General features: G+C 51.7%; 2 protein-coding genes across 4 annotated transcripts in view; both read right to left on the reverse strand.

Moving 5' to 3' along the window:
- Window positions 1-1,681: 1,681 nt before the first annotated feature.
- Window positions 1,682-4,486, reverse strand: DLX1 (distal-less homeobox 1). 3 transcript variants are annotated; one of them, XM_004375509.2, is made up of 3 exons: window positions 3,976-4,486; window positions 3,144-3,343; window positions 1,682-2,016 (listed from the first exon to the last, which is right to left on the reverse strand). In XM_004375509.2, the coding sequence occupies exons 1-3, from the start codon at window positions 4,286-4,288 to the stop codon at window positions 1,762-1,764; spliced, it is 768 nt and encodes a 255-aa protein (XP_004375566.1). In that variant the 5' UTR covers window positions 4,289-4,486; the 3' UTR covers window positions 1,682-1,761. The 3 variants fall into 3 exon arrangements, with proteins under 3 accessions (XP_004375566.1, XP_004375567.1, XP_004375565.1); XM_004375510.1 differs by lacking the exon at window positions 3,144-3,343 and having other exon boundaries at window positions 1,940-2,016; window positions 3,976-4,288; XM_004375508.1 differs by lacking the exon at window positions 1,682-2,016 and having other exon boundaries at window positions 2,846-3,343; window positions 3,976-4,409.
- A 5,001-nt stretch (window positions 4,487-9,487) lies between these two features.
- METAP1D (methionyl aminopeptidase type 1D, mitochondrial) overlaps window positions 9,488-13,919 on the reverse strand; it is a 77,341-nt gene continuing 72,909 nt past the window's right edge. The window contains 4 exon segments of the mRNA XM_004375511.2: window positions 9,488-9,729; window positions 9,859-9,937; window positions 10,808-10,855; window positions 12,201-12,298. Of these exon segments, the coding sequence (XP_004375568.1) occupies window positions 9,651-9,729; window positions 9,859-9,937; window positions 10,808-10,855; window positions 12,201-12,298 (304 nt within the window). The 3' untranslated portion in view covers window positions 9,488-9,650.

Raw genomic sequence — 13,919 nt, forward strand, 5'->3', positions numbered from 1 at the left:
ACCCCAACTCTCTGCCTGTCAGGCACCTGTTCCGGACGCCTCTTCCCCAGGTCCCTCCTCAGGCACTCTCTCTCCAACTCACGTGGGGATCAGACTCTTTGGGAGTTGGAGTTGCTAAGCAAGAGAGAGAGGCCCAGCGGCTCGCAGGGGTCCATACCTAATGTGCCTAGGGTCTGGTACCCCCACTCTGGCCAGGCCCCAGTAGTTGCCTGCCCAGATGCTGCTTGTCCCCAGTGATAGTCCGTTGATGTCCCTGGTGCCCTCTCACCGGTACACAAAACAGCAGCTCTTTCTCAAAACCATAATTTTACTGTCTCAAAGAAACTTTATAACTTATTTACAAAGTTCTTTTTTTCCCCAAGATACAAAGCAATAAGTTAACATTCTCAATATAAAACTAAACTTTGACATAGAGAACACAGAACACGGTTGATTTCAACGGATCACATTTTCCAAATTTCACAAGTAAAATGTCAAGATTCTCATTTCACAAAACATGGGGTTTTACAGCCACACACAACAGAACGGAAAAAGGCTAAGCTTGTGCAACATGTTTACAGAACAAGAATAATAATCAATAACAATAATAATAATATGTACAGCGATTAAATCCTGCGCCGGAGACTGCGTTCAGGGTGGTAACTGGCGTTATTCTGGAGTTTAGCCTCTGGAGATTGTTTTAAAGCTGCTTTTATCTTACTTTAAAGCCCACTGGATTAGGGAGCTCTCTCATGCCTGCCTGTTTTCTCTCCGCTGCCCATCGGTCCCCTCTTTCTCCCCACGGAGGGAATTAAGATTTTCCTTCTTGTCCAGGCAAAGACACCAAGCGTGTTCCTCCGGAGATAAGAAAATCGTGTGGGCTTCATTTCTCTTTCTTTTATTATTATTATTTTTTAATAATACGGACATCTAAAAATGCAAATCACTCGGCTCCAACCTCTCCATACCAGCAAAGTACAAAAGTTACTGTAAAAGTTAAAAATCACCATATTCTCCTTATTTGTCCGGGTGCATTTAAAGTAAACCGTGAGTTTGGACAGTGCGCTCGGCGCGCCCCCACAGAACCGCAAACTGGTCAGCGCTCCGAGCCTCAGGTGAAGTCCGTTTTTCAATAAATAAAAGCCCCTCCCTCCAATGTCCCCCATTTCCCAAACAAGCTACACAGATGTCCAGGGAGAGCCCAGGAGACGATCCGAAAGGACACAACGTCCCAGTATTCCCGAGCTGGGCATCCCGGCGAATGGTGTACCCTCCGACCCAGTGACTATTTGCAGAGGCCAGAGAATGAGGACGGTGAACGCATGAGGACCTCGACTTCGTCAGCGCACAGACATAGAGCAAAAGGAGACAAGAGACAGGACAGAAAAGAGCTTTTGCTTTTTTTGATATTGTTTTTGTTGTTGTTCCTGATAGCCCCACAAAGCTTATGGTCGGCGAGTCGGGTCGAGCGGGCTTGCCTTGCTGCTGCGGCTGTCTCCAGCGGCTGTGCCTGTACTGCGAGGCCGCTCTCCGCTGTCACCCGGCGGCGCAGGCCGGGGTCGGGGCAAGGACACGGGCCAAGGGCGCCGGGGAAGTCGCCGGGCCGGATTGCGCGGGACTCCGAGGAGGCGGCGGGCGTCTTGCTTTTACTGTCCCTTTTACCTTCCCTCTGGGCCCTTCTCCTCCGCGCCCAGGGCACGCAGACAGGGTGGATGGACCGGGAGGTGGGAAGGACCCGGCCGGGGAGGCGGGAAGGAGGCGGGCCGGTGCGGGCAGGCAACCTCACATGAGCTGGGGTTGCTGCATAGCTTCTTGGTGCGCCGAGGGGTACCACGATGTGTAGCTGGGAATGTAGGAGCCCGCGCTGCCGCCGGAACCCTTTCCCGACGAGGAGTTGGGGTTCCAGCCGGGCGGCACCGGTGGGGAACCGGCAGACAGGGCCCGGCCGTTGGCCAACGCACTACCCTCCAGAGCTGCCCCGCCCTGCTTCATCAACTTCTTGAACTTGGAGCGCTTGTTCTGGAACCAGATCTTGACCTGCAAGAGCGGACAACAACGTGACTGGGGCTAGGGCTGTTGAGCCCACCAAGGTCTCGGGGAGATAAGGGGACCGCGGAGGGCGGAGAGACGAGCCTCCTCTGCCCTGGGTGATCTGGCAGCTCCCTGACGGCGGAGCAGAGACCCCCCAATAAAAGTCAAAGGCGCAGAGGCCAGGCCGCCAGCGGGGCCCTCAGGGGAGCGTGGCGGTGATCCGCAAGCTGCGACCCGGGCCGTCGCTTGCCTGGGGCACAAGCCCGACCCCGGCGACAGTATGCAGAAGACGCAGCGCCCGGAGAACCCCGAGCGCCAGCAATTCCAATACGTACATCAATAAAAGAATCGAAAACCTAGGAAGGAGTGGAGGAAATTTATCTGCAACGCGGGCTGCCTTCTCTTTGCACCGTCCTTCCTGCCCTTCAGTGAGTTGGAAGCCGGCTGAGGAGGCCGCAGGGTTTTGTTGAACTTTTTTTTGGACTCAAACCCACCTTTTCTTAGGATCTGTTTGCTTCTCCCTGCTCTGCTCCAAATCGCGGGCAGGCGGGACGTTGGAAACCCACACCAGCCACGATCAGGAAGCCCATGTGTCTTAGAGAAATCTGGGAAAGAAGGCCCCATTTCTCCTCCAGGGTCTGGGACTGGGAGGTGAGAGGGCGGAGGAAAGGACCCTCCTCCCTTGTCGGGTGAGGAGGAGAAGGAGGAGGAGGGAGACAGGGGCGCCAGCGGAGGCCCCAAGTGATTGGCCCCATACTTTAAAGGAAAAGGAAGGATTAAGCCCTGTGTCTATTGTTCCAGTTGTTCGGGCACGTGTGAACCCAAACAAAACCTCCCCAAACAAGACGGCTAGGGAAATCCTTCCTGTGCCCTAATCAGATTGTCCAGGGTTGGGAGGTGGGGAGGCCGGGTGACAGGCAGCGCGGGGTACAGAGTGCAGTGGTAGAGCCAGGGCAGAGAAAATGAGGGAGGAAGAAGAGATGCCAGGGGCAAATGCGTGCGTGTGTGTGTACGTGACACATACACCACACATGCTGACACCCCGACCCTGAGGCCCAGAGAGCAGGATATGAAGGCAGGGGCTCAGGCCAACCGCGGGAAGCCTGCGTGGCGGAGGGGCAGCGGCGAGGTACCTGCGTCTGCGTGAGTCCCAAGGAGGCCGCGAGCTCCGCCCTCTCGGGCAGAGCCAGGTACTGAGTTTGCTGGAACCGCCGGTTCAAAGCCTGCAACTGCAAACTGGAATAAATCGTCCTGGGTTTGCGGATCTTTTTCCCCTTGCCATTGAAGCGCACTTCACCGCCTTCCACCACCGTGCTCTTCTCGGAGTCCGCCCCTGGAGGGACAGCAGAAGCGGGGGCCTTTGTTAATGCGTAGGGCCACCGTTAGTGCGGGGATCCGAGCACTAGTGGCTACCAAGGGGTGGCGGAGGCAGGGCCAGGGAAAGAACGCTCAAGAAACTCCAAAAGCCAGGGAAGGGTCCTGCAAAGTCCAAGGGCCCGCCCCGGGCCGCTGCAGGCGGGCTGGGGCCGTTTTCCCAGGCTAGCGGCTCCTGCCTTTGCAGGGAAAGTTTGCTATTTTTGCAGGCGGTAGTTGAGGTTTAATTACCCTTAATTGCATACATTGTTTATAGCGCTACGCAATAAATAATTACCGAGACTAATACGTGCACATGTGGGTTTCTGTTTTCCAGCGGGGCATTGTGTGCTTGGCGCACGGAGCCGCCCAGAAGCCCAGACAGTGCCAGGGGACGCTCTCGGATTTATCCTTGGCTGGATAGTAGCGAGTTGGGTGAATTTTTTTTTTTAATTTCTTTTACTGTGACAAGGACCCATAGATTGATACCCGAAACCTCCGCTGCTCCCGCGCCCTCCCCACCCCCACCCATCTCTCTCTCCCCCTCTCCCTCCTCTTTCATCCCCTGCCTTCGTACTTCCTCCTCTCCATCTTCCCAGCGGGCGCACGTACCTGGGTCCTCCAGGCGGCTCTGAGCGAGGTTGGCGCTGCCCGGGTAGGACTGCACGGAACTGATGTAGGGGCTGGACGCGTGGCTGCTGACCGAGTTGACGTAGGGGTAGCCCAGCGGTCGGGAGAAGGACGAGGCCGAGCTGTAGGCGCCGTCGGGCTGCGAGTGACCCGCCGAGTGTAAACAGTGCATGGAGTAGTGCCCGTGGGACATGGGAGAAGGAGACATTTGTTGGTTGGGCGGCCCAAACTCCATAAACACCGCCTTGCCCGACACAGGGCTGTTGAGACTTTCTGGCATGGTGGTCATGGTCATCTCTTCTCGCGGGGTCTAGGTGTGGGTCTTTCTCTCCTCTGCTTCCCTTTTGGGGGTCTCTGTGTTTCTCAGGACAGGAAGGAACCCAATTTAAGCAGAACAGGGGTTTTCACTTTCCATTCATAAGAAAATGGAGTTTGTCTCTTTGAAAAGTCTAAGCATGATGCTGCCGAGCTCCCCAAACTCGCTTCAAAGCTTTGACTCAGCCAAGGTCATAAATATTCATGAGTTGGCGGAGCTGATTGGTCCGTTGTCTTGCATAATCACCGGGGATTGGTCCGAGGTGCTCGGGCTCCGCTGGACTAGAGCGGACAAGGCGGCCGGACCTCGGGAGAGACGCGTCCACACTTCCCGGCCGGGGCTTCTCTGCAACAGAGCTCGCCTTGTAGGGCGCACAATGGGCTGCGGTGCCCGCGTCGGGATCTCCGCGGCCCGCGACTCTTCAGCCTCCCGCCTCCCCGGCGCGCCTTCCTCCCCAGCAACCAACCAGCGGCTCCGCGCCGCCGCCCTCCCTCCTGCTGTCCCCACCCTTCGCCCGCCCCCAGCGCGGAGGACCCGGGGCCGCTTCTCGCCGCCGCCACCCGGCTGGGCGCTAAGTCTGGGGCGGCCCTGGAGAGTGGTCACGGCCTCCGGAGCGGGGAGTCGCGCACTGGGGGGGCGCCCGTGGCGGAGAGCAGAGCGCTAAGCTCCGGAGGGTCTGGGGCCTCGCTCAGGGCCCTCTTGGCGGCGCCTGGCCTCTTGCGGCTTCCCCACATCCCTGAGGTCGGGTTTGGGGCCCTCCCCGCGAACTCACTCACTCGGCCGCCGCGCCTCTGCAGCTCCTCGAGGTCGGCTAGCATTGCTCCGGGCCCAGCTGGCCACTCCAGCGCGAGACTGCACAGGTCTGATAAAAGCACTGCGCGCAGAGAGCCAGGAACCCGCGCTTCTCCTCCCAGGAAAGGCGGCTGCACCGCCTCCCCCCACCAACACAAACCCCTCTTTCCCTCCCAATCTTCCTCCACCTCCCCTCCCCATTCCCTCTGCGCCTAGCGCCCCACTCTGACTCTCCCTTAGCCTGCGGCGCCGCGTGGAGCCGGGGGCTGGCGGGCTCAGTTCTGCTTGAGCCGCGGAATCCAGGTGGTCATTTTCCCACCTCCTGGGGTCTGGTGAGGGTACCTGAGGTTTAGGAGTCCCTGGGGGACACTGAATAAGGAGCCTTGGTGGCGCAGTGGTAAACTGCTCGATTGCTAACCGAAAGGTGGGCGGTTCGAATCCACCAGCCTCTCCGCGGGAGAAAGATGTGGCAGCCTGCTTCCGTAAAGATTACACCCTTGGAAACCCTATGGGACAGTTCTACGCTGTCCTGCAAGGTCGCTATGAGTCGGAATCCGACAGCAACCCGTCTGGTTTGGGGGACACCGAAATCGTGGCAAAATCAGGCCTTTGGTAGGCTCCCATATCTAATACGTAGACATCTCCCTCTTTGAAGCCCAGGATCCTCCCGCCAGCTGTCCAAACGGGCGCCACCGGCCTGGGGGACAGGGCTGGTGGAGGCAAGAGCTGCCACAGCGCCTTCTATCTTTTGGGGCACGAGGTACAGAAACGCGCACAAACCCCCGCCACACACACACAAACAACCGCACAACTACCCAGGCGCGGCAGGGCGCGCACCATGCTGGCTGCTAGAAGCTGTTGGTTCCCCATCCCGCCAGCCCCACGGTGAATCCCAAATTACTTTGTTAGGTAATTAGAAAGTGTTGATAATTATTTCTTTCATAATTTAGCGGTGTGACGGGAACAGGGAAATGATCTTGTGAAAGTTCACACGTGCAGATGTATTAGTTACTGATTCATTTGATTAAATGGTAGTCTCAAGTGCTCGGATCCGCAGCTGAAGGCTCCCCATTAGCATAACACTGATGTTTAATTTTCATACGCATAATTAGCCATATATTTAACACTAATAGCAACATGCAGCCTTTCAGCGTTAAACAGCCCGAGATTTGATCTGGCCTGAGCTGAACCTTCGTCGCTGCACCTTCCCCTGTCTGGAGAGCGCAATGATCACGGTACAAACCTCTGTAATCAAGCACATTTTGGCAAAGAGGGAACACCAATAAAAATGAACATTCAAAACAAATTACATCGGTGCTGTCGTTACAGATATTAGTGGAGGGGGCTTCTCTGTTTTTTAACTTCGGTAGCAGCAGCTGCTGCCCACAGAATTCCTCTTTAGCTGAAGGGCACAATGCTGGGGGCAGAAATATTTCAGGCAGCGTGGTTGGAGCAAAAAAGAAAATAAAAGCAAAAAAACCAAACCAACAAACAAACAAACAAAAAAAAAACAATCTTCCAAACCAATAATGGGTTTGCCAATATTTAAAAGGTCCCCCCCACCCCACCCCAAATCACCGAACGACAAGGCAAGGCTTTGTAGCAACAACCAACTAATGACTTCGCAACCAGACAACCGCCGGAGCCGCTCGGCTCGTTCTGATTTCCTGGTTGCACTTGTAGTTTTAATTGCTCCTTCTTAGTGCCTGTTTTGGGGTGAGGAGTGCCATGCTGTGAGCCCAGCCTAGCCATGCAGATGCCGCCCGGGCCCCAGCTATTCTGCCCGCTCCTCGCGGGTCCTGCTCACGTAAGTGATCATCGCGGCGGGTTCGGGGTCGAGGTTGGGTCCTGGCTGGGGACTCCCAGGGCTCAGGTAATCGTGTGAGGAAACCCGAGGGCCTGGCAGCTCAGGGCCCGTTTATTCCCGAGAATTGTAGGGCGGGGGAAGGGGAGAGAGGCGGCAGCACGTTGCGACTGTCTCCGGGCGCTCCATCACTCCACATCTGGAAGTGGGATCCAAGTCTTTCGCGTCGCGGGGAACAAGGCTGATTCCCGGAAACAAAGACCCCGCATGCACCCCCTCCGTAAACAGTTTCAGAGTCTTGCTTATTTTGAGAAGTGAATTCGTGGGATCAAGGGAGTGTCTACACTTCCGAATTATTTCTAAGCCTCAGAGAAGCAAGTCAGGCGAGGGGCGCTGAGCCGGGGTCCCCGGTGCGCCGAGTCTCCCCGCGTTGGCTTGCTTTTCCACGTGCAATCTTACCTCTCCTCTACGAGCCCAGAGTGGATTGGCACACCCCTCGCAACCGGTGAGACGACACCTGTTCTGAAACCCCGGTTTGCTTAGGTCTTTGCCTGTCCCAACTCTGAGGGGAAACAAAACTCTCCGTTTTATCCCGAGAGCCCCGCATTCGGAGTAGAACTGTTAGAGGCACTTCCCAGGACTAGGTGCCTGGTAGTGTAGCTGTAGCCAAGTGTGGCTGGAAACCTGATGGCCCCAGGGTGAGGTTTGGGGCCAGTTCAGCTGGCAGAGGGGGCGGGGAGGTATGTATCAGGTATTTTTAAATCTGCTTCCTAATTTCAACCTGAAAGCATATTAAACGTAGTTCATTCTACTTCCAGTTTGTTTCCTACTGCTGTGTATTGGCTGGCGCTGGTGGAATGTGTGTGTGTACACACACACACACACACACACATATTAAACTTTGGTAGTCACTTTAATAAATGGGATTATAAACGTGTCCTATAAATATACCCACCTAGGAATAACTGCTGCACAAGCAGGGTGTTACTCCAGCGGTTGGTTAAATTCTGTGGTCTTAATAAATTTATTCTTGAGGAACCTCAGAGTAAACAGATCTGCAGATAAGATTGGGCACTAATCGTTACAATCCCACTTTCCTTGGAGAGAAGTGAAGTCGTTCACCACGAACCTCTCCCAAGGCCAGCTGGGCTCTCTCTGGGGAATCCAGAGTGCTCCAGGCGCCCTAGTCTATGGATCTTGGCCAACTCCTGAGCACCTCGAAAGTTTTTTCTGTGGTCCTTGTGAACTCCCACCCCCTTCCTCGCCCTTTCCAGCTCTTAGACTCATTATAATTGGAATCGCCTTTGTCCAAAATCTACATTCCTGGATGAAGAGAAACCGAGCTGGGGAGTTTGGGGAACGCCTACGAAAAGTCCCGAGTTCAGGGAAAGCTCAAGTTGCCACTTTTCCTAGCGCGCTCATTGGCCTCAGTTCCCCCATCTCCTTCCCCACTATTCTGTCACAAAGACTAGCTGGCTCTCGGGTCTCGGATCACCGATGCCACCTGTCGTGGCAGCTACAGGTGCCCACATTTCCTTGGCGCTGCCGCCCCCAAGCTGTTTTTAGAGGATGGCAACGTTGCACAACCCGCTTCTGTAGAAACAGAAGTTCGCATAACCAATTCATTGGACTTGATCCTAAAACCATGGCCAGAGGGGGACGGCTTCCCTGAGGCCAGCTCTTCCCCACCCTTGAGCCCGGGTGTGAACAGGTACTGGGGAGAGCGCGCAGAGGAAGAACTGGCCATGGGAGATGCGGGGTGTGGAGGCTTGGGTTTCCTGCTCCTGAAGCGGGTTGGAGCTGCAGTTAAACCTGCCAGTTCCAGCCTCAGCCGACTCGGCTCTTGCCCTCAAACGGGCCCGTGTCTCCTCTCGTTAGGATCCTTTGGGTCAGAAAACCGGGCCTTCGTGGCCCTAGCAGCTTCCGGAAGCAGGTCAAGAGGGCCGGCCTAGAGTAGGGGGTTGGTCAGCTTGGCAGCTAGACTGCAGGCTGAGCTGCCGGACGCTGCTCCCATCTGGGCGGCTGGGCTCATCCGCGCGCGTGTGTGTGTGCGAGGGGGGTGAAGGGGAGAGAGGAGGGGTAGTGTCTTAAATTTAACTTCTGCTATGGCCGTGCGAGGCTGGATGCGGCGGGGAAGGAGGCAGCCGCAGCCAAAAGGAAAGCTTTGTAACCAACGCCTCCATTCGCAGGCCAGGAAGGAGAAACGAATGGAAGGGCTGGCGGGCAGGCGCTGACCCTCGCGAGCGCCCTTGGGCCAGCCAACGTGGGAGCCCCAAGGGGGGAAAATGATTTTTTTTTTTTTTTAATTCCCAGCTAACGAGGCTCAGGTTTTTCTTTCGGCGCGCGCGTGCGTGTGTGAAAAGTTCAGACTCAAAAATTAACCACTCATCCTCACCCCCCAAATAACTGTCAGAGACAGAAAAAGCGCAGGCACAATGGGTTTAAGAGGAGAACATTTTTACTCTGGCAGAGTCAGGACAAGAGAAAGAGAAAAGCCTACCCCTCCTGAAAACCTCTCATCTCCAAATGAGGGCGTCCCTTTCGCCTGCACGGCCGGGGCAGGGCTTCAGCTCTGCGTCCCCAACCTTCCCTAATCCCCACCGCGTTTTCCGAAGACGCTTATTATGCGCCAGGTAGGTTACCGCCCAAGCCGCCGTTTGCCCTTGTCTTCTAAAAATTCTCTTGCTGGATTTCAATGATTTAGGAAAGAAAAGCGTCAGGTGGCCGCGCCTTTCGGGCCGCGCCTCAGGCCTCGTCAGGCAGTTTGGTCAGGATCTGAGCGCCCCTCGACGTGATGAGAACTGTGTGCTCGAACTGGGCGGACCTGAAACAAACACCGCCGCAGTCAAGACGCGCGCCAGGGCCGCGGGCAGGGAGCAACAGCTCGCCTGCGCCGTTGGGCGAGTCTTCCTTTCACTTACGATTGAAAAGCAACAGGGCAGAAAGCAAACACCTTTGATTGTCTACGGAGACCGCAGTCCATGCATCCTCGAGGACTTTAAATTCAGGGGATCCCTCGGTGATGATTGGCTCTGGAAGAGGGAAAATATTTACTGCAGTGACCTCATCAGATTCTTGTCAAACATTATTTCGGCTGATTATCAAAAAAGAGAATAAGCGCCCCCCCCCCCGCCACGTGCTTCCCTCACGGGTTCATGTTGTCATCTTGTAAGGGCTGATAATTGATGCTGCTTACACAGTATACTACAAACTAAACAGTAGGAAGAGGAAACGCTACGGCATTCAAAAATGAATGAAGTTGCCTAGTTCGTAATTTTTTTTTTAGAGAAAGAAGGGCATTTTAATCAAGCCTTAATTAGGACCCCGTGGTTAACAAGCACCCAAACACCAGTCCCTCTTATAAATACCAGCCAGTTTTTTTTTAAATATTTGAATTTTTAAAACATGCTCAAAATGTTCATTAATCAGCAAATAACAATTTTCTTATTTCACTCTAATTGCTTCTTCATTAAGTCCCACAGTCAGAAATATGGTGCCTTCGCGCCCCTGGGTGATTGGAATCTGGAGGTGACACCAATCACACGACCAGCCAGGAACGGGCCGCCAGAGAGCACATACCACTTGCTGACAGGGGGCAAGGAACATAATCGCCCCTAGTTACTGGGCATTAAAGAAAAAAAACCAAAAAGCAAAAAGCAAAACACCACATTATGCTGGTAACAGAATTAGAGGTTGGACGGCTGCCGTCTCCCAAATGTGTCGGTAAGTATCTGATTTCGAAAGATGAGCTCGAGGATATTATATAATTAGATTTACTATACATCCGAATGATTTAATTACGCTGATTGGCTTTATTAGTCCTTCACAGGGCTGCCTGGCCTAGACCGGCACGCCGCTTCTGCTCCAGGAGCCACCACGGAAGAGGCACTCTGGGCACTGACCTATGGTGAACGCCATGCCCTCCTCCATGCGCAGGTCGTTGTCATTCGCTGCAAAACAAAAAACATCGGGAGGGGAGAATGGGAATGGGAAATCAGGAGACAAACAGAAGGGGAGGCGGGTTGGGGCCACTCAAAAAAGTTGTCATTTTATTTCTTTTCTTTTGGGGGAGACCAGGAGGTGGGGGCTTCTAGAGTTCTGGGTGGTGGTTACCACTGGAGTTAAGCACAGAGCTTCTGGGCCTCAGCTGTTGCATTGTTGTGCACAGGGTCACACACCCTGGGAGGAGCTGCCAAGGCAGTCAAGGGCATTTAGGTGTTTCAGACACCTGCCAGGCTCCCCCACGCCACCACACACGTGGCCTCACTGGGTTCTCTGTCTGGCCCAGGCCTCACCACCCCCACCCCAAAGAGAAAGAAGTCAGGTTTCTCCAAGGGAGTGAGTGCAACCTGAGGGCAGCCTCCGGGGTTCCAGTTGGAGCAGGAGAAAGGGGCAGTGGGTCTGCACTTCTGAAATAACTCCAGGCTTTGGGGCTGGGTGGGAAGCAGGGTTGAAAGGCCCTTTCTGCACTCCTGCCAGGCCCTCTTCTGAGCCATGGCAGGTGGGCCTCTAGTCTGAAGAGAGTTCTGACCTGCTGGGTCTCCAAGGATCCTCCAGGGGTGGGTTCTAGGCAGAAGTTCCTTCAGGGACCTCCTCCCCCACTACCAATGGACAGGTCTGTTTAGGGAAATGGCCGACCAAACCAACAGGTCAAGGCCTACAGACCAGCTTCCCTTTGGTACCTGTTCAAGTCTGCACCCCCCCTTAGGGGGCGCTTCATAAACCTGCTTCCTACCCTTACCGAATGTTCCCACCCCTTTGGCTCACCCCTGCCTTCTCACTGTAGGGGTACACATCCAGGCAGTGAAAAACAGGAGGTTCTGGGGAAGGAACACAAGGGTGGGTATAATCTAGAAATCACTAGAGAGTACATGCTGCTAAATACATCAGCTGTCAACGCTGTGTAGGATGTAAATGAAGTTTAACCACAACAGTCAGCAGTTAGAAAAGGGGGTAGAAAAGAAAAACAGAAAACAGTCATATGTACATGCTGCTGAGACATTCATGCAGTGGGGCTTTGTTTTCAGTAACTTTTTCTAGAGAAATATCCCTTGTGCTTTCCAGCCACGCACCCTTCAGGAGAAGACAAAAAGCAAAATCTTATTTTGGGATTAAAACGGCTGTGCTCTAATCCAGTAACATAGTAATGTGCTGGTTAAGATTAAATAGGTCTTCCTCCCCCACCCACACCCCACACCCAATAATAACATGGACTCAAAGCTAGTAGAAGAGCTTCAGGAGCAAAACTGCTTTATCCTGATTCCTTTCAAGAGCTTCCAAAATTAACTTTCTTACCATGATGCCAAATTTCTGGATGTCCATGAAAGTAAGATCCTATTCCATGTCCAACAAAATGTGGACAGACTTGTAAACCATTCTGATGAGTTATGTGGCTTTAAAAGTGACCAAACAAAATATTTAATTAATTTAGAGAAGTTTTTCATGCATACTTAGATATAATAAAATCATTTTAAAATATTCTTTGAAAAAGAAAATTCAGAAATATTTAGTCAGATGATAACATCAATATGTTTTCATTATTCTGGAATCATTTTATTTTTGCCGTTGCTTTAACAACTTCCTTTGGATATATAAAACAAGAAGGTATGTGTCTAATTTGCTTCATTTATCTTAGAACAGCATTTAGACAAGGCCACTTTTACACAACAAATGAGTGTGCACGCCCACGTATATCGACTGAATATCCATAACCAAGATACATGTGCCTATAATGCAGGTCATAAAAACCGTCCTAGTTTTTACCGGGTTTCACAAAAGAACTATGCAAATCACATCTGACTTGGGAACCAAACAGAAAAAAATTATAATCTAGAAATGTGACTTCCTTCTTCTATGGTTCCTTTTGTTCTGGCTTATTTCAAAACACTGTACATTTTACAAATAGACACACTCACACAAAAGATCTAACCTTTGCCGATATTCTTGACACTCCAAAATTTTGTGATCATTTAGGAGTTCTATTCAAGACCTGCACCATTAACAAAATTTATAAAAAATGCTTTTTAATCACTACGATACTAACAGAAGATAGTGTTTTGATTTCTAATTCTTAATGCTTCATTGGTAATTTCAATATGCAAATGTTTTGGGTTCCATCTATCCCATATAAATGAAATTTAGCACATAACTCCAACCCTAAAATCTTCACCTAAAAGGCTTTTGGAATCAGGTAAACATGTTTATTTCTGGGAGCACTGGAAAGATAAGAACATATATGCCATTACCAATTTATATTTTCATGTGGATGAAGGGCATAGTGCCCCTAATCCTAACCATAACAATGGATTGGGATTTACAGGACTACTATTTTAACTCTTAACATAATCAAAGTTCTTAGATCCCAAACTAGAGTTTCTGGCAGACCCTAGGTTTAGTTTACCATAGACTCAATGCTTTATTAGCCAGCATCTTTGTGAGTATTCGTGTCTATATATACTTTCCTCTAAACATTTTTAATCTTCATCTACAGACCTGTAAGATACCTTCATTTAGACTAGGATGCCACTATAACTGGAAGATGGGCGGTCTCTCATTGAGATTTAATTGCCATGCAACTAACAGCACAGAAATAGGTAAACTACACATGTGTTGGGGACAGGAATGATAAGTCTTACTGTTTTTATCTCTTAAGTTGTTCTATATGGTTATGGTTATTTCTGTGGGTCTTTGCACTTTCGGCAAGAAGTATAACACTTTTCCCAAGGTGTTTCTAGTTGTACCACACAATTTCTGATTATAAACTGAGGATGGAAAGTAGACAGAAGGTGGAAGAGGTATTATTAAATAAGGCACTATATATATATAGCAAGAATGAGTTCTACCTGAACTGTAAATTGTTTGTTCAGTCCCAACAAACCTCAATGATTCTAAGAATATTCTATATAAACTGTTCTCCTATTTTCTTTTCTTTAAACAAATAACAAAAGTGTTTTTTAAAAAATTATCAGTATTAAGGATCTAACTGATGGAGAGGGACATCATGCTTGGTAAAGA

The sequence above is a fragment of the Trichechus manatus genome, unplaced genomic scaffold (genome assembly GCF_000243295.1).
Source record: "Trichechus manatus latirostris isolate Lorelei unplaced genomic scaffold, TriManLat1.0 scaffold00037, whole genome shotgun sequence".
In the NCBI taxonomy this organism is placed as follows: Eukaryota; Metazoa; Chordata; class Mammalia; order Sirenia; family Trichechidae; genus Trichechus; species Trichechus manatus.

What these genes read in the sequence shown, in the direction of transcription:
- DLX1 (XM_004375508.1), bottom strand. Translation starts at nt 4,288, where the DNA reads ATGACCATGACCACCATGCCAGAAAGTCTCAACAGCCCTGTGTCGGGC. An exon ending in GAGCCGCCTGGAGGACCCAG is followed by an intron (nt 3,344 to 3,975) that starts GTACGTGCGCCC and finishes CTGTCCCTCCAG; the next exon opens with GGGCGGACTCCGAGAAGAGC.